Source organism: Musca autumnalis, unplaced genomic scaffold, assembly GCF_047663935.1.
Source record: "Musca autumnalis isolate F117 unplaced genomic scaffold, ASM4766393v1 scaffold_4, whole genome shotgun sequence".
In the NCBI taxonomy this organism is placed as follows: Eukaryota; Metazoa; Arthropoda; class Insecta; order Diptera; family Muscidae; genus Musca; species Musca autumnalis.
This window is the reverse complement of record NW_027411977.1, coordinates 99,188,949-99,209,201: the sequence shown is the minus strand read 5'-3', so window position 1 is coordinate 99,209,201 and position 20,253 is coordinate 99,188,949. Positions and strand designations below refer to the sequence as shown.

General features: G+C 37.7%; 2 protein-coding genes across 2 annotated transcripts; both read left to right on the top strand.

The window, feature by feature from the left end:
- The first annotated feature begins 6,917 nt into the window (after window positions 1-6,917).
- Window positions 6,918-8,999, top strand: LOC141403030 (uncharacterized). The gene has a single exon (XM_073985163.1). The coding sequence runs from the start codon at window positions 6,918-6,920 to the stop codon at window positions 8,874-8,876; it is 1,959 nt and encodes a 652-aa protein (XP_073841264.1). The 3' UTR covers window positions 8,877-8,999.
- A 7,984-nt stretch (window positions 9,000-16,983) lies between these two features.
- LOC141403029 (uncharacterized) lies at window positions 16,984-19,821 on the top strand. The gene has a single exon (XM_073985162.1). The coding sequence runs from the start codon at window positions 16,984-16,986 to the stop codon at window positions 19,726-19,728; it is 2,745 nt and encodes a 914-aa protein (XP_073841263.1). The 3' UTR covers window positions 19,729-19,821.
- The last annotated feature ends 432 nt before the right edge of the window (window positions 19,822-20,253 follow it).

The following is a 20,253-nucleotide window of genomic DNA, read 5'->3' as shown; positions in this document are numbered from 1 at the left end:
TTTTAGACCCGAAATAACCGTTTTAGACCCCAAGTATGTTTGGTCGAAATTCGTTTCACACATTTTGGAGTCCATTTAGCAATGTCCGTCCGTCTGTCTATCCGTCTGGCTGGCTGTTGCGCACGATAACTCTCGAACGGAACAACGGGTTCGAACCAAATTCTGGGTATCGGAATATTTTGTCCAAACTTAATTTAAGTTCGAAAGTGGACCATACCGGTCCACTCCTTCGGGTACCTCTCCCACTATAACGATAACCCCCGAAGGTAACAATCTATTGGTTCAAACTTTGCACATCGTATTATTCCTTCCAGATATAGATCGGGTTCCAATATGAACTCCACACGTTCCACTCCTTCGCGTACTTACCACACAAAATTGGGATAGAGTAGAGTTTAAGACCTCTTCTCGGATCGTTACCCAGCAAATTGTTTGTAGCCAAAGAAGTAGTTGAATCATGAGTGCAAGTGATTTCGTACTACACCTTGTTAAGTGAAAGAAGTTTAAGACCTCCTCTCGGATCGTTACCCAGCAAATTGTTTGTAGCCAAAGAAGTAGTTGAATCATAAGTGCAAGTGATTTCGGACTACACCTTTTTAAGTGAAAGAAGTCATGATTTTTACAAGGGAATGGTGCAGTGAAGATACTGTCTAGTTTTCTTCTTAAGCACACATTTTGCATTAGTTCTTTGTAGTGAATAAATATACATTCTATGTAATGTATTTTGAATTGATTTTTCGGTTCATGTAAAAATTGTTTCGCAACCAAGCATTTTGAGGATACCGAAGATGTTAACATGTCCATTTGGAAAAATTATTTGAAAGAGTTGTGGTAACTTTTAATGTACATTTATGGGCTGTTTCTCTAAGATGATTCGAATTCAAATTAATTTAAATTACTACCAAACCCATGTGTATTTTTCAAAAAGAAGTAGTTTGGTAGTATATTCACCAAATTTGAATATATGTAGTCTTATGAAATTGAAATATAAAGACTATAAAAACAATATAAAATATCTTTGTGTGGAATGATTCAATTAAAATTGGAAATAAATGGCTGAAATTTTCACACAACCGGAACTAATGTCTGGTAGAGTTAAATCAGAAGTAGTCTTAAAAGAAATGTACGGAAATAAGTTAGATAATGTAAACCTTGATTATATGCATCTTCTGAACAATATATGTCAAAAAAAAAACTAAATGATAACAATATATGTAAAGAAAAAACCTTTGAAGAAGATCGTGTAATTAAAATTCTTTCGTATAACGTTCAAGGACTTGAAAATAAAATGCTTTTTGGTGAATTCTTTAAATTTATAAAAGAGTTCGACATCTTTGCTCTGCGCTGATAAAACAGAACTATTTATTATTTCGTCTGTTTTGACATAAATTTGCAGTGATAAATATAACCCTATAATCATAGGAGACTTAAATATACGAATTGGTCTCATGCAAATAGAAATTGAACAAATTTATTTATGGATTTTTCGTGCTGGGTTATCACAAACAATGTCCAAAGATAAGGAAGTACACTCAAGAGGTAGAAACTGCATAGACTTTTCCTATGACTATATCTTGTTAGTGACAAATGGAATGACCAACGGAGACGAAAATAGAGAATTTACATTCATAAGCCCAATTGGGACTTCCGTAAATGATTTGTGTGAATTATCTCAAAATCTGTTACAGTATATTGATGAATTCAAAATCGATAATAAGATTTGGTCAGACCATATGCCGATATCACTAACTTTAGCATTCAGATTGAATGAAAAAATGGAAAACGTAAGCTGTTTGCTGCCAAAAATGGCATGGAATATTCGGAAAAAAAGAGGAATACCAAACGAAACTGGTGGAATTAATAAATACACACGGAGAACAGGGTGTTTTGAGTTTTCCAGAAATAACAAGGATGGTAAAAGAAGCTGCACAAAATTGCTCAAATTATTCAACTAAGTTTAAGAAAAAGGAAAAATGGTTCACTTTAAGATGCTATAAGGCAAGGAAAAAACGTTCAAGTGGCTTAAGAAATTTAGAAAATTCAGCACAAATGGGAATAAGGATGGATACATTAATAGTAATCGTCAGTACAAAAATATCTGCCAAACTGCAAAACAACAATATTACTCTATGATGGAAAGAAGGCTAGAATAAGTTAGAGACAGGAAGGATTGGTGGAGGATAGCGAAAGAAATTGGAACTGATAAAGATGAAACAAAAATATTTGTTCCAAAAAATGAGCTAATGACACATTTTGAAAATTTACTTAACCCCCCTAAATAATCATCCGTTATACAATATGCCCCCAATTATTGCTCCTGACCAATTTCTTTTGGAAATAGTTTTTCGAACAGTAACATCACTTTTTTTCAAAAAAAATATTTATGGATGAAAAAGGTTAAATTTTAAACAAGTTTTGGTATATGTATAAAGCCTAATCTGTCAGCAAATAAAAAAAAATTGTTCCCTTGAAAACCTCTCTCCCCCTCGATGTTAAGGGTAGATTATTGAAACCTATATTTTCGAATACTTTTTATATAAATTTTAAAAAATTATAAAAAAATGAAATTAAAAAGGTAATCATGGGGAATTATTGCCAATATATGTGGCCGTTTCACAAAATATAGAGAACATGATTTACACGCGTAAGCGCGACTTTACAGATGTGCAAAGTTGACTGTTCGAAATTTCGAACGCTGGTACTTAACCTACATATCGGTGGGTATATCAAAACGTGTAAATTTTCTGAAAAATTGCGGGGAAAAGTTATTATAGCATCATATACTAAATACTAAATTTCAGCCATTTCTAAAGGATAGTGCGGCTAAAATCCTGAAATACCCTAAAATCGTTAGGTACCATTCAACGGAGGCTATATAAAACGTAGACCTATGCTGACAAATTTCTGAAGGAAAGTTAAGTAGCCTCAAAAACGACTAAATATGTATTAAGTTACAGCCATTTCTGTAGGATAATGCAGCTAAATCCTTGAAATCTCCCGAAAATCGGGCTGTACCGTACTATGGGGGGCAATCCAAAACATGGACCAGTGCTGACACATTTCGGGGAAAAGTTTTGTAGGTCCAAAGAAGTCTCAATACCAATCCTCAACCATTTTTTCATGCAAAAAATGGTGAAATAAATCAATAAAACGGCAAATAAATCAATTTTATTTCACTTCTATACATATAGCTGAAGCGCCAGTGTTCGAAATTTCGAACACCACTTTCCAGGAAAATGGAAAATAGGATTTTTGACATCAGTGGGTACTAATTACCCTAAAAAGTGCTTTGTTTAAAAAAAAATAAATAAAAAATTTGTCTCGGTACGATATGGGTTAAAGCATGTAACAGTCTCTTCAACAAAGGAGAAGTGGATGATACATTCTTTACTAGTATAATATACCCCATACATAAAAAAGGCGATGTCACACAGGCTCAGAATTACCGGGGTATATCATTCATAAATTGTCTGCCGAAGATTATAATGGGATTGATAAATGGCTGATTAACTACCTGGACTGAAAACACACAAAAAGATGAGCGAGTATCAATCAGGTTTCAGAAGAAACTATTCAACTTCTGACAATCTTTTCAACCTTACTTCGATTGTGCACTTAAACTGGAATAATAATAAGAAAACGTACGCATTTTTTGTGGACTTCAAAGCAGCTTTTGACAATGTGTCCAGATGGTCTATGATTTATAAATTAAATTGTATTGGTGTGTCATCGAAAATGACACAATTTATCGAGAGCGTGTATAGAAACACTAAGTTTCGTGTATGGACAGGTAAAGAGTTCTCCGAAAACTACTCCACGTCGACAGGTGTTAAACAAGACTGTTTGTTGTCACCCCTACTGTTTGTATTGTATTTAGATGACCTCCACGAATTCAGTGGCGGCGGTGTAATGGTCGATGATCTCAATATCAGAATATTACTATACGCCGACGATATAGTAATATTAGCAAATGATGTCAAAATCCTACAGGGGATGATAGATAAATTAGAGGAGTATTGCGATATTTGGAATGTATCTGTTAACCTGGAAAAGTCAAAGATAAATAATACTTCAAAAACTAGTATACATTTTACATGGAAACCTTTCCTAAGTAAACCCACCGTATCTATCACAGCAAAATGAAAACTATTCAACGCGGTATGCAGATCCATACAGCAATATGGAGCCCTAATATGGGGATTTTCTAACTTCGATGAAACTGACAAGGTAGAGGTTTATTTTTGGAAAAAATCTTATTACTGCCAAATTTTACACCAACTTATATAATAAGACTTGAAATCGAGGTAGAAAATTGTCATATGCTTTGCTTTGAAAACGCATCTGAATTATATAATTCGTGTCCTTTATGATTACGACTCCAGCCGTTACCAAACAAACTCGCATCCATCCATCTAAACTTAGTTTCAATTGGAAAATGGACAACAATTTCCGGTACAAGTTCAAATTGGGATTAAGGCGCACCGTACATGACACTGTTTTAAAAGGAGGTGATACAGTCAGTGCATAGTCGCAATTTTAACTTCCATATCTCAAAAATGGTAAAACCTACGAAAATATTATTAAGGCCAATCTTGTATAGAATGTTCGCTGCTACAACATTTTTTGTAGTTCTTTTTTGACAGACCTTAAGGTTCACTGTGTGTAATTTTTTGAGCCATGTCTTATTAACCATATTTTGACTCCACAGTGTGATAGAATGTACCTTAGATTTCAATAAACAAGAACATATGAAGATACTGGGAACGATTCTTAAAGCTCAAAATTTGATTATTTAAGATCATTCTTTCCTGTTAAGGTCCGTAAATAACAAACTTTTCAAATTTCCTTAAGTTTTTAACAGTTTGTTATTTCCAAACCTGAGCAGGGGGAGTGTTAAAACAATTTAATGGTTCGTGAATTTCCGCCTTAAGAATCATTCCTAGAATCTTCATATGTTCTAAAAAGTTGTTTATTGAAATCTTAGGTACATTTTTGTGGTTGACGGTATCCTAAATTTTTGGGCGGTTGTGTATCATTGGGCCAGAGCCGGAGAAAAAATATAAAAAATGGATATTTTCAAAAGATTTTTGCTATTTTTACCATTAAGAACCGTTCATAGACATTTCGCATGTTCCAGAAAGTTGTTTATTGAAGTCTTTGCTACACCATTGTGGTTGATTGTTTTCTTGATTTTTTAACGGTTTAATATCTATGGAGCAGAAGCCGAGAAAAGAGGATAAAAATCGAAATTGTTTTGCTATTTTGACCATTAAGACCTGTTCCCTCAGGGTTCGTATATTCTAGAAAGATGTTTATTGAGATCTGAGGTACATTTTTGTAGTTAGTTGTTTGCTTCAAATTTGATCGGTTTGATAGCTGTATAACAAAACTTGAGAAAAAATTTTAAAAGAAATTTGACCATGGCGATTTTGACCTTGCAGATGAAGCTTGATGTATTATATGTGTTCACATTTTTATTCTTTAAGACAAGAGCTACAACTTTGCCTCCGAGATAAATTCAAATTTCCTAACGGTTTGGAAGATATAGTCCTTACTAAATGACCCTTTCTACATCAAAGCCTCAAACCTTTGGGGGTCTATAACAGCGAAAATTGATGAGATAGGGAAAAACGGCGAGACACGTGTCTTCTCATTTTTGGTGTTCTATCACACTGCGGTGTCAGAATATGGTTAATAATTTTGGTGTTGCACAGTGGTTTCCAAATGGTTTACCGAAATATTACTCTCTATAACAGAGAGTAATGTATACAAAACGAAGTGACAGCATTTCATAATTTGCTGATCACTACCAATATCTTGGTTTCATACATGCGAAGGGAATGGTCACTTCGCTTTTTCATATTTTTTGTTATGCTGATTTTTGGCGAAATGTTGCATAATCATATAAATGATTTCATCTCCCCTTTTTTTATATTTTTGGTGTCCATTTTATTCGTCATCACTCTGTTATTGCCAGAGATTTTCTATTTGTTCATCCATTTTTGAAATATCATCTTGCATTTTAATTTTAAACGTGCAAGTGCATCAGCATTGATTTATTTGGATCTAGGATTCTTATGACCAAATAGTTAGACTAGTGGATGAAGGTCTGTAACCACTATGCACTTTTTACAATAAAGTTGGATAAATTGAACTTTCCGGTGTATACCCTTCAATGACAGGTTAAATTTTCTAATGTTTTTTCAACGAATGTCTGACATTCCCTATCCCAATATTTGACAATATGCACCTGGAGCAAAATCAGAAGCGTCTGTTGTCAGTATTAAACATTTTTTTAAAATTATAAAATTATTAACCTATCTTTAAGTGTTTCAATTAGTGTTTGCAGCAGTTCATTTTTTAAGCTTCAACATCGTTTTAAGAAAGTAATAAGTGTTCGTTTATGAATGCCAGTAACATGTGTTGGTAGTGCTATTTGTGGCATAAATGTATGTGTATTGATTGTTGTTATTATTTTCTGTTATGCTCTAATTTTAGACATTTAATTGAGAGTGAAACAAATTGTTTGATGCCATAAAGATCTTTGCACACCTTAATTTTGCAACCTCATCATTCCAACGTACAGAACACATGTACAAATGTTCGTACTTATAATACTTACAATATCTTCCGGTTTTGCTTATGGACTATTTCCTCTTAAGAAAATATGGAAATATTGAATGATATATAAACCATTAATTGAATCAACGACATCATTCAGCAATTGGTGTTCACTTCTTTAACATATCATTTGAACTTGAAAGACTTAGTAAAAATGGTTTGTATCAATTCGCATATCCAACATCAACGAAATTAATAACAAAATTTTTCTTTATTTTTTTTTCTAGAAAATCTTTGGATTATTAGGTCTTGCAACTTTGGCTTCCGCTGCAATTATCCCTTATAACAATGGGTTAATGTTGCAAAGCGAAATTGCCGATGTGTCTGGTAGTGAACCTATCGAAAATGCTGTAGCGACCATCCTAAATGATGAAGGATATAAGTATAAGACTGTGCGTCGTTTGAAATACCGTCAACGCCGTGATGTCTCTGAAATTACCAACGAATATTTGCCACCTGCTGAGGAGGAAGTTACTGAAGCTGTTGCTGAAGTAAAATCTGAGGAAGAACCTCAAGATTCAGCTGTTTTGGGCGCCGATGGTTATGAATACAAAACCGTTCGTCGTTTGAAGTACCGTAATCGTCGCGATGTCTCTGAAATTGCCAACGAATATTTGCCACCTGCTGAGGAAGAAGATTCTGAAGCTGTTGCTGATGTCAAATCTGAGGAGGACCCTCAAGACTCAGCTGTTTTGGGTGCCGATGGTTATGAATACAAAACCGTTCGTCGCTTAAAGTATCGTCAGCGTCGCGATGTCTCTGAAATTGCCAACGAATATTTGCCACCTGCTGAGGAAACAGTAACTGAAGCCGTTGCTGAAGTTAAATCCGAGGAAGAACATCAAGATTCAGCTGTTTTGGGTGCCGATGGTTATGAATACAAAACCGTTCGTCGATTGAAGTACCGTAAACGTCGCGATGTTACTGAAATTTCCAACGAATATTTGCCACCTGCTGAAGAAGAAGATTCTGAAGCTGTTGCTGAAGTCAAATCTGAGGAAGACCCTCAAGACTCAGCTGTTTTGGGTGCCGATGGTTATGTATACAAAACCGTTCGTCGCTTGAAGTATCGTCAGCGTCGCGATATCTCTGAAATTGCCAACGAATATTTGCCACCTGCTGAGGAGGAAGTTACTGAAGCCATTGCTGAAGTTAAATCTGAAGAAGAACCTCAAGATTCAGCTGTTCTGGGTGCCGATGGTTACGAGTACAAAACCGTTCGTCGCTTGAAGTATCGTCAGCGTCGCGATGTCTCTGAAATTTCCAACGAATATTTGCCACCTGCTGAGGAAACAGTTACTGAAGAAACTGCTGAAGTAAAATCTGAAGAAGAACCTCAAGATTCAGCTGTTTTGGGTGCCGATGGTTATGAATACAAAACCGTTCGTCGCTTGAAGTATCGTCAGCGTCGCGATATCTCTGAAATTTCCAACGAATATTTGCCACCTGCCGAGGAAACAGTTACTGAAGAAATTGCTGAAGTAAATTCTGAAGACGAACCTCAAGATTCAGCTGTTTTGGGTGCCGACGGTTATGAATACAAAACTGTTCGTCGCTTGAAGTACCGCAACCGTCGCGATGTCTCTGAAATAGCTAACGAATATTTGCCACCTGCTGAGGAAGAAGTTACCGAAGCTGTTGCAGAAGTCAAATCTGAGGAAGAACCCCAAGATTCAGCTGTTTTGGGTGCCGATGGTTATGAATACAAAACCGTTCGTCGCTTGAAGTATCGTCAACGCCGTGATGTCTCCGAAATATCTAACGAATATTTGCCGCCTGCTGAGGAAACAGTAACTGAGGCCGTTGCTGAAGTTAAATCTGAGGAAGAACCTCAAGACTCAGCTGTTCTGGGTGCCGATGGTTACGAGTACAAAACCGTTTGTCGCTTGAAGTACCGTAAACGTCGCGATGTCTCTGAAATTTCCAACGAATATTTGCCACCTGCTGAGGAAGAAGTTACTGAAGCTGTTGCTGAAGTCAAATCTGTGGAAGAACCCCAAGATTCAGCTGTTTTGGGTGCCGACGGTTATGAATACAAAGCCGTTCGTCGCTTGAAATACCGTAACCGTCGCGATGTCTCTGAAATAGCTAACGAATATTTGCCACCTGCTGAGGAAGTAGTTACCGAAGCTGTTGCAGAAGTCAAATCTGAGGAAGAACCCCAAGATTCAGCTGTTTTGGGTGCCGACGGTTATGAATACAAAACCGTTCGTCGCTTGAAGTATCGTCAACGTCGTGACACATCCACTCACTAAAGCAGTGACTTATCATTTTTAATTTATTGCGTTTAAGACTTCAATTAAACTTGTGTTTATACTAGATGCTGTTATGGTTCACAAATTGTTATCTAATAAATTTGTTTTTCTTATGTTTTTAAATATTTCAAACAAAGACCTGGTGTTTTTCGTTTCTAGTTTTGTTTGGTTTCTTCTTTTTTCTTCTTTTATTTGCTCATCCATGTTTCTGATATAAGCGATCATACATTAAATCGTTTTACAATAAAACAATTATATTTCAATTTACATAAGCATTTTATTATTTATATTGTCGGCAGAGTATTTTTAAAATTCTTCTATAAATCTTCAGTTCAAATGCCTCTAGCTTTTTTATCCATGGCTTTAATTCTTCATGTCTCTGCTGCAATAGTAGTACGACCATACGTAATATTTCACAAATCTATTTTTTGTTTGAAGTCCGCTATCATGCCTCGTTAGCAGCTTAATTTATTTATAAAACGTTCCTCTGGCCGTCTCTATTCGACTTCGAATTTCATGTGATATGACCCATTTGTCATATATTTTCCATTACTTTATAATTTTGTCATCATTTGTTATCATTCTCCTGAAAATTAGTTCGAATGGTGTGCAGCTTATTTCACTACGATGGTTTATTTTGTATGTAAACATATAATAAGGTGGCTGCCTTACTCACTCCAACTACCTCTATTTACGTAAGAAATAAAAAAAAATCTTATTTGGTGTCTTCTTTTACCAGTGGGAAGAGCACCTTTTCGAAGAAAATGTTTATATTTTGGAGTAGCGACCATATAAAAGTGCCTCCTGATGTTAACTATTTCGGGGGACTTGGTCACGGTTCCCAATCGATTTGGCTAAAAAATTGTATTTTGGGTTCATTGGAAGTAGAAAACCTTCCTGCAGAGAATATTAAATATAGGTATATTTTCTGGTATAGACCCACATAACGGCACCTCCCAAGTCTAGGTTCCCAATCGATATTGTCTGGGTTGAGAACAATTCTAAATGGTATAAAGTTAGAAGAGCGGACACTCAAAAGGGTTTTGAATTCTGAGGCCATTTTTATTTTATCAGCTATTAGGCTAACGAGGGTGAATACGTACACTTTCATACGACCAAAATTCGCCTCATCGAAATAATGGCATTTACATTTCTGTTAAATAAAGCTGCATGTCTTTGTAGTGGTTTTAGACCCTAAGTAATTTTGAACGATATCAGTTGCAGACAGTTTGGAGTCGATTTAACAATATCCCTCGCTATGTCTGCCTGGCTGAAGCGCACGATAACTCTCGAACGGATCAACGGATTAGGTCCAGATTGTGGCCTTTGTAACATTTTGGAGATACTTAGTTTAATTTCAATGATGGCTCATATTGATCCACTCCGTCGGCTACCTTCCCTACAAATTAAAAAAAAAATATTCGATGAAATGGTGCGTAAGATAACACTTCAAGGGAGTAACCGATTGGGTTTGGATGGAATACGGGATACATCCGTCTACTAGTTGAGGTACCTTCCATACAAAGTTTCGTATTACGATGATACACGGCAACTTGCTCGAGATAAATAAGAAGGAAATGAATCCTAAATTAAGATACACTTTTAAAACAGACTATGTTGCCCCATTTCTGCAGGTACCCCGCAAAACCATATTTTTGCTCCTCAATCTAAATTAAATTCTTTAGCAAAAGGTTAGTATTTAACCGGAACATCCGTAATCGCTAAGATTAGAGATTTCTTTTTCGGGACTTTCTCATTCTCCGTGAAATCAGGTAACATTTTTCAATCCCGGGAATTCCCACTTATATAATAGTAAAACAAGGTATAAATACAAGAAAAAGTAATCGTTGGTGTCATGCTTAAGTGTTCCGTACGCCATTTTTGACATTTTAAGATAAGGGTACCTTACATGATTTTAATCCATGCTCTTTCAGATATTTTAGTCGGGTTTCTCCTTCGGATGTCAATATGTTCCATATCCGCTACGTGACGCAAAAAATTCTGTATTTTTGTTCCACATCCATAGAGCCTGGCGTATGGAACAAAACAACTTTGAACTTTTTTGTTCCATATCCATGCCATGTTCTGCCTCAAAAATAATGGCGTTTGGAAAAAAAAGTTGCCCAATATTGTTAAATTACGAACAATGTGGTGTATGGAAAAAATTGTTTTAAAGGACTGGGCTTAAAGAATACTAGTTTTTACAGTGGCTTATTTAACTTGCTTTGGTGCCCGTTTAGTTCAAATCTGGTAACTCATTTTTAACACAGTTGCAGTTGACCAATCGAACTAAAACTTTGCACACTTTTCAGATTTGGAAGATAATGCATGAATATGGAATCAAAACCAATATTGGGTCATTTTTATAGTGTTTTAACGGTGTTTTATTTAAATTGTATTTCAAATGTGGTAACTCAATTTTGACACAGTTGCAGTTGACCAATCGGACTGAAGCTTTGCACACATTTCAGATTTGGATGACAATACAGCCCCCATATAGCGGTACCACACGTTTTCAGGTATTTTGAGGATTTTATCTTCATTTTTGCCCGAATTAGCTGTCATTTGGCATTTGAGATTTCCATACGGACATTTCCCCACCAAAAATTGTGAACATAGGTCCAGGTTTTCATATAGCCCCCTTAAGTGTTTTAAGGATTTTATCTTCATTTTTAACCCGAATAGGCTGTAATTTGTGGTTCCCAATGGTACTGAACCTTCCCCACCAAAAATTGTGGACATAGGTCCAGGTTTTGGTATATCCCCATATAGCGGTACGGCCCAGCCCATACGGCCCATTTTTAGCCAGAATTGATTGTAATTTGGCATTTGGCGTTCCCAACGGTACATAAAATTCCCCACCAAAAATTATGGACATAAGTCCAGGTTTTGGTATATCCTTTATATAACCGTACTACACGATTTCAGGCATTTTAAAGTTTTTATCTAGTTTTCGGCCTAATTTGACTATATTTTTGTTTCAGTGGCCAAAAAAATTTATTTACTAAAAAGTAAAAAATAAAAAATAATTTTTAAAAACTAGAAACTAGAAAATTATTTGTCGCTTCGCCTCAATAAACATATTCTTTCTCATGATGGAATCTCTCAAATAAAACGCTTGCATTCAAATTAAAAATGGTTTCAAAATTAAATGGCAAGCGTTTTATTTGAGAGATTCCGTCAGGAGAAAGAATATATTTATTGAGGCTAAGCGACAAATTATTTTCTAGTTTTAAGTGCATTTCTAAATAAAACACTGAAACTTAATTTTTATAAATTATTTTTTATTTTTTACTTTTTAGTAAATAAATTTTTTTGACCACTGAAACAAAAATATAGTCAAATTAGGCCGAAAACTAGATAAAAACTTTAAAATGCTTGAAATCGTGTAGTACCGTTATATAAAGGATATACCAAAACCTGGACTTATGTCCAAAGAACAAGAAATAAAATTTATTACTTGTAATAGATGGAAGACATGCATCAAGCGTGTTGGATGTACGATCGTTCCGAGGTGCAAACCAAGACTCGGACCACTACCTTGTTGCAGCAAAGGTACGTACCAGATTAAACGTATCGAACAAAGTGCAAACAGACACAACACGGAAGTTGGACATCGGTAAGCTGCAATCCCAATAGATAGCCACAGCATATTCCACTGAACTGGCACAAGTGCTTCATCAAAGCACTCCTCGTCCCGATAATATATCAGGACAATGGCAAAACATTCCCCACCCCATGTAAACAGCCACAAAATCAGTACTTCACCAGGAGTGCCGTGCTGCTACCGAAGAGAAAAATGCGGCATGTAGGGCTAATTTACATTCAGTAGCAACGGGTGAAAAGGAGTGAGGAGAAACGTCTTTTCCGCAGGAAAAAAAGAGAGATGGAAAAGCGTGAGTGTGAACAAATCGAGATATACAGGAGACGGAATGAAGTCTGAATATTCTACCAAAGAGTGAAACATCGAACTGATGGCTTTGGGACTGGAACATCCTCCTGTAGAGACCAGCAAGGTAATCTGGTAACTGATACAGATAGAATGCTAAGGATATGGAAAGAGCATTTATTTAGCTCCATCTGGCAGGAAGAACGCGTACCCGACGATTGGAACTTGAGCATCCTGTGTCCCGTCCATAAAAAAGGGGCCTAGGTCTTCCCCCTTTCGCCTACAAGATACTGTCAAGGATATTGTGCGAACGAATAAAGCCCATGGTCAACGAAATAATTGGACCATACCAATGCGGCTTCAGACCTGGCAAGTCCACCATTGACCAGATATTTACCCTGCGGCAAATCCTGGAGGAGACCCAAGAAATGCAGATCGACAACTACCACCTTTTTGTCGATTACAAAGCAGGCTTCGACAGCCCGCTGCGTTCAAAGGCATTCCAAGCCATGTCTGAATTTGGTATCCCCGCAAGCTCATTCGGCTTTGTAAAATGACTCTAACTGACCCAAGATCTTCAGTTAAAATAGCAAATAACCTCTCCGAAGAGTTTTGTACCAAAAGACGTTTCAGGCAAGGGGACAGCCTTTCGTGTGATCTTTTCAACATCCTGCTAGAAAAGATTATACGAGAGTCAAACGTCAAAAGAAGTGGCACAATCTACACCAATAGCCACATGCTACTTGCTTATTCTGATAATATAGACATCATGGGACGATCAGTAAAAGAAGTAACCCATACCTTTATGAAGGTCGAAGGAGAATCTGCTAAAGTGGGTCTGGCGGTAAACGGCGAGAAGACCAAGTTGATGGTGTCGACGCGCAATGCGTCCATTGAGATCGGACCAACTGTTGAAGTTGGTTCCTATAATTTTGAGGTAGTAAAAGACTTAGTATACCTCGGTACCGCCTTAAACACAACAAGCGACATCAATTGTGAAATAAAAAGAAGAATTGAAGAAGGCGTATAAATTCGAGCCACATGCTGGTGCACGCAGAATTGGCAGACCAAAGAATAGATGGCGCAAACAAGTGGATGAACAGATGACAAGGCGCGGTACAGAAATCGATGCACTAAACAGAGAGAATTGGAGATCTTTTCTTAGTTCGGTCCATGGAGCAAATGTTCTGTAATGGGCCAGCTAAGTAAGTAAGTAAACAAACTTCACCATATGGGGATTGAGGTTGTTGCTTATGCGGACGATGAGGTAATGCTAGTCTCTGGTTTATTTCCGTCCGTGCTGAGTGGCATGATGAGCGGACCCTGAAATCACTGGATACTTGGGCCACAAAAAGTGGTTTTGGGGGTGAATCCAAGGAAAACTGAGATGGTGGTATTTACTACAAAAACCAAATATGCAACCACCAATCATCCACGACTACGAGGTCAAGAAATACCCCTATCAGATCACGTCAAATACCTACGCGTTATCCTAGATTCAAAACTGTAATAAGACCAATACTCACATATGTAGCACTAGTTTGGTGGCCAACAGTGGGAAAGAAAAAAATTCAGAGAAAACTATACAGCATACAAAGATCCGCATGCATCGGGGTGACACTGGCGATGAGAACTTGTCCGGCTGAAACCCTCAATAGATCTACACATCAAATCAACTGCGGCCTGCAACGCTGCAAGGCTACGTGCTCTAGGAATGTGGAGAGATAGAGCTTACTTACATGCCTGCGTGCCTCTAAAACTTCCGGGAAAAATAGTAACTAATGCTGATTACTGCACAACTGCAATAACTTTTGATCAGCCTTTTAAAGTTAAATTTCCAAGCAGGAAAGACATCAATGTATACACGGACGGCTCTAAGATGAATTGTGAAGTCGGCTCTGGTGTCTACTTGGAAGAAGCAAGCATATCTACATCCACAAAATTTCCAGAAGATTGCAGTGTTTTTCAGGTGGAGATACTGGCTATAAAGGAAGGAATAGGAATTTTTGTCGACAGTCAAGCGCGCTCCTAGCATTGAATTCAATCATTGTTTCATCAAAGCTGGTGAAGGAATGTAAAGAAGAACTTGCTAAGCTAGGGCGTCTGACCAGAGTAGTTCTTACTTGGATCCCAGGTCATAAGGGTCTTGCTAGTAACGAAAAAGCAGACGAACTAGCTAGAGCGTGATCTGCCTCTAACGAACTTTCAAGGGCGTCAGTCGCAACACCAATGGGAGTAGTTAAAGGGGATATTTTCAAATACTCTCTTTCGCAAGCAAAGATCTGATGGGACAAGACTAAAACTTGTAAAATATCAAAACCTAATGGCCACACTACAACATCAAACTTACAAAGTTCCTGACTAGCCATTTCGACGAAACATGGCAAGACTAATTGCGGTACTAACCGGTCACTGGGTCATTGGTAACCATGCAAAGCGCTTACATATTCCACACTATGACTACTGTCGCAGCTGCGGAAACGAAGAAGAGGAAGAAACGGTTGAACACCACCTCTGCTCCTGCCCTGCACAATTGCAAAGATTATTGAAAATTCTAGGACGATTTTTCCTACACGATCATGCTGAGACAACCGGACTAGGTCTGGGAGACCTTCTGAGGTTTCTCACTTCATCAGGCTGGATATAATTTACCAACATACTATAACGGAATAACAATCTCTACCCTAGTGGTGTGGTTTTCAAAACGGTATATTTTAACATACTAATTGAGGCTATGAAGGTTATAGCCACCACGTAAACCAAACATCCAACCATCATTATCACAACGAAATGGCTGAAATTTGGTATTTTGTCCTCGTCGGGGCAACAAAACTTTTCTCCCAAAATATTTAGGCGCAGATCCAGACTTTGAAATGTGCCCATAGATCGGCACATCCCGATTTTGGGAATTTTTAAGGTTTTAGAAATATTATACAACTTAAATAGGAGAAATTTGGTATTTAGTCGTCGTTTTGGATTAAAATATAACAGCATTATATAACTTAGTAAGCTGAAATTCGTTGTTGGCAAAAAACACTTCTGCAGAGAATTGTACATAAAGATGCCCCTTTTGATACAGTCCTTATAGAACGGTACCTCCCAATTTTTGGAAGTTTTGAGGTTTTAGCCAAAAGTCGTTGTTGGGGGATGAAAACATTTACGCAGAAAACATTTTATAAGCCTTCATTGAACGGTATCGGCCGATTTCGGTCATTTTTAAGTTTTAGCCACAGATTAAAAGAAATTACTCAAATCTGGTTCAATATAATTTATGGTGTAGTGTATAAAATTAAAGCGTCTTTCATTTGTTTGAGGTATCATTGTTTTAGTTATCATTGCATTGGTTACTTTGGATGTCGGATTCTCGTGTGAAAATAATAATACCTGTGGACGAACCACTATGAATTTTCTATTAAAAAGATAAGATGGATAAGGATAGCCGATAGTTCTTTTCAAAAAAAAAAAAAACAGATGTATTTTTCTTGTGTTGTTCAAGGAATGTTTGGCATATGATATTCGTCTGTCATTTCCTATCGCACCTTGTGACAATATACACCTGTATCAAAATCAGAAGCGTATGTTGTCAATATACAAGATTTTTCAAAATTTTTTGATATTGTTCATTGTTTAAGTGTTCGCTATAAGAATGGAGGGTTTATGAATGTCAATAACCTGTGTTGGAACTGCCGTGGCTATGTGTCAGATATGTTTTATAACTACTTGTGGCATAGATGTATGTATGATAGGTTTTATTGTTGTTAATTTTTGCTATCCTCTTCTAATAGACATTTTATTGCGTACAAAACAAATTGTTGGATGCTATAAACTTCTTTGCACAGCTCAATTTTGCAATCTCATAATTCCTATACATATAACAATATACAAATGTTCGTATTTATAAAGTCTTCATTGTGTACATCACCGTTATCTTCCGGTTTTGCTGATAAACTACTTCCCCTTAAGAAAATATGCAAATATTAAATTATATATAAACCATTAATTTAATCAACGAACTCATTCAGCAATTGGTGTTCACTTCTTTAACATATCATCTGAAGTTGAAAGGCTTAGTAGAAATGGTTTGTATCAAGTCGCATATCCAACATAAAAAAAATTAATAACAAAATTCTACTTTAATTTTTTTTCTAGAAAATCTTTGGTTTATTAGGTCTTGCAACTTTGGCTTCTGCTGCAATTATCCCTTATAACAATGGGTTAATGCTGCAAAGCGAAATTGCTGATGTGTCTGGTAGTGAACCTATCGAAAATGCTGAAGCGACCATCCTAAATGATGAAGGATATAAGTATAAGACTGTGCGTCGTTTGAAGTACCGTCAACGTCGCGATGTCTCTGAAATTGCCAACGAATATTTGCCACCTGCTGAGGAAACAGTTACTGAAGCCATTGCTGATGTTAAATCTGAGGAAGAACCCCAAGAATCAGCTGTTTTGGGTGCAGATGGTTATGAATACAAAACTGTTCGTCGTTTGAAGTACCGTAAACGTCGCGATGTCTCCGAAATCGCCAATGAGTATTTGCCACCTGCTGAGGAAACTGTCACAGAAACTGCTGCTGAAGTAAAATCCGCGGAAGAGCCCCAAGATTCAGCTGTTTTAGGTGCTGACGGTTATGAATACAAAACCGTTCGTCGGTTGAAGTACCGTCAACGCCGCGATGTGTCTGAAATTGTTAACGAATATTTGCCACCTGCTGAGGAAGAAGTTACCGAAGCTGTTGTAAAATCCGAGGAAGAGGCCCAAGATTCAGCTGTTTTGGGTGCCGACGGTTATGAATACAAAACCGTTCGTCGTTTGAAGTACCGCAAACGCCGTGATGTCTCTGACATTGCCAACGAATATTTGCCACCTGCTGAGGAAGAAGTTACTGAAGCCATTGCAGATGTTAAATCTGAGGAAGAACCCCAAGAATCAGCTGTTTTGGGTGCCGATGGTTATGAATACAAAACTGTTCGTCGCTTGAAGTACCGTCAACGCCGCGATGTTTCCGAAATCGCCAATGAGTATTTGCCACCTGCTGAGGAAGAAGTTACTGAAGCTGTTGTAAAATCCGAGGAAGAGCCTCAATCAGCTGTTTTGGGAGCCGACGGTTATGAATACAAAACCGTTCGTCGTTTGAAGTACCGCAAACGCCGTGATGTCTCTGAAATTGTCAACGGATATTTGCCACCTGCTGAGGAAGAACTTACTGAAGCCATTGCAGATGTTAAATCTGAGGAAGAACCCCAAGAATCAGCTGTTTTGGGTGCCGATGGTTATGAATACAAAACTGTTCGTCGCTTGAAGTACCGTCAACGCCGCGATGTTTCCGAAATCGCCAATGAGTATTTGCCACCTGCTGAGGAAGAAGTTACTGAAGCTGTTGTAAAATCCGAGGAAGAGCCTCAAGAATCAGCTGTTTTGGGTGCCGACGGTTATGAATACAAAACCGTTCGTCGTTTGAAGTACCGCAAACGCCGTGATGTCTCTGAAATTGCCAACGAATATTTGCCACCCGCTGAGGAAACAGTTACTGAAGCCATTGCAGAAGTTAAATCTGAGGAAGAACCCCAAGAATCAGCTGTTTTGGGTGCCGATGGTTATGAATACAAAACTGTTCGTCGCTTGAAGTACCGTCAACGCCGCGATGTTTCCGAAATCGCCAATGAGTATTTGCCACCTGCTGAGGAAGAAGTTACCGAAGCTGCTGTAAAATCCGAGGAAGAGCCCCAAGATTCAGCTGTTTTGGGTGCCGATGGTTATGAATACAAAACTGTTCGTCGTTTGAAGTACCGTAAACGCCGTGATGTCTCTGAAATTGCCAACGAATATTTGCCACCCGCTGAGGAAACAGTTACTGAAGCCATTGCAGAAGTTAAATCTGAGGAAGAACCCCAAGAATCAGCTGTTTTGCGTGCCGATGGTTATGAATACAAAACCGTTCGTCGCTTAAAGTACCGTCAACGCCGCGATGTTTCCGAAATCGACAATGAGTATTTGCCACCTGCTGAGGAAGAAGTTACTGAAGCTGTTGTAAAATCCGAGGACGAGCCTCAAGATTCAGCTGTTTTGGGTGCCGACGGTTATGAATACAAAACCGTTCGTCGTTTGAAGTACCGCAAACGCCGTGATGTCTCTGAAATTGCCAACGAATATTTGCCACCTGCTGAGGAAACAGTTACTGAAGCCATTGCAGAAGTTAAATCTGAGGAAGAACCCCAAGGATCAGCTGTTTTAGGTGCCGATGGTTATGAATACAAAACCGTTCGTCGCTTGAAGTACCGTCAACGCCGCGATGTTTCCGAAATTACCAATGAGTATTTGCCACCTGCTGAGGAAGATGTTACTGAAGCTGTTGTAAAATCCGAGGAAGAGCCCCAAGATTCAGCTGTTTTGGGTGCCGACGGTTATGAATACAAAACCGTTCGTCGTTTGAAGTACCGCAAACGCCGTGATGTCTCTGAAATTGCCAACGAATATTTGCCACCCGCTGAGGAAGCAGTTACTGAAGCCATTGCAGAAGTTAAATCTGAGGAAGAACCCCAAGAATCAGCTGTTTTGGGAGCCGATGGTTATGAATACAAAACTGTTCGTCGCTTGAAGTACCGTCACCGCCGCGATGTTTCCGAAATTGCCAATGAATATTTGCCACCTGCTGAGGAAGAAGTTACTGAAACTGTTGCTGATGTAAAATCCGAAGAAGAACCTCAGGGTTCAGCTGTTTTGGGCGCCGATGGTTATGAATACAAAACCGTTCGTCGCTTAAAGTACCGTCACCGCCGCGATGTTTCCGAAATTGCCAATGAATATTTGCCACCTGCTGAGGAAGAAGTTACTGAAGCTGTTGCTGAAGTTAAATCCGAGGAAGAACCTCAAGACTCAGCTGTTTTGGGCGCCGATGGTTATGAATACAAAACCGTTCGTCGCTTAAAATACCGTAAACGTCGTGACACATCCACTCATTAAAGCAGTGACTTTGAATTTTCTTTAATCCATTGCGTTTTGGTATTAATTAAACTTGTGTTTATATTACATGTTGTTATATTTCACAATTTGTTATCTAATAAAATTTTTTTCTTGTATTTTTAAATATTTCAAACAAGTCCAAGTGTTATTTCACTCTTAGAAATATTGTTTTCTTCTTTATATAATGTATACAACTTGGCTCTTCATTATTCCTTCTCCTGTAGTGCGTTTCTCTAACTCATTTTTTGAGTTACCGACAAAAATCGGTAACATTAAAACGCAAAATTATGAATGAAATGTTCAATTAAAAGTTGACAACACTGTTGGTATCGGTAGAACTTTGCGACTACTTTTTATTGGTCGCTATCTTACCGAATAATATCGTTAATTACCGAAATTATAAGCATTTTAATTTTACCGATTTTTGTCGATAACTCCAAAAATGTGTTAGAAAATAGCACTACTGGTACTGTTGAAAATGTACTCAATTCTAATACGAATGGTGAATACTCTGTATCAATATGT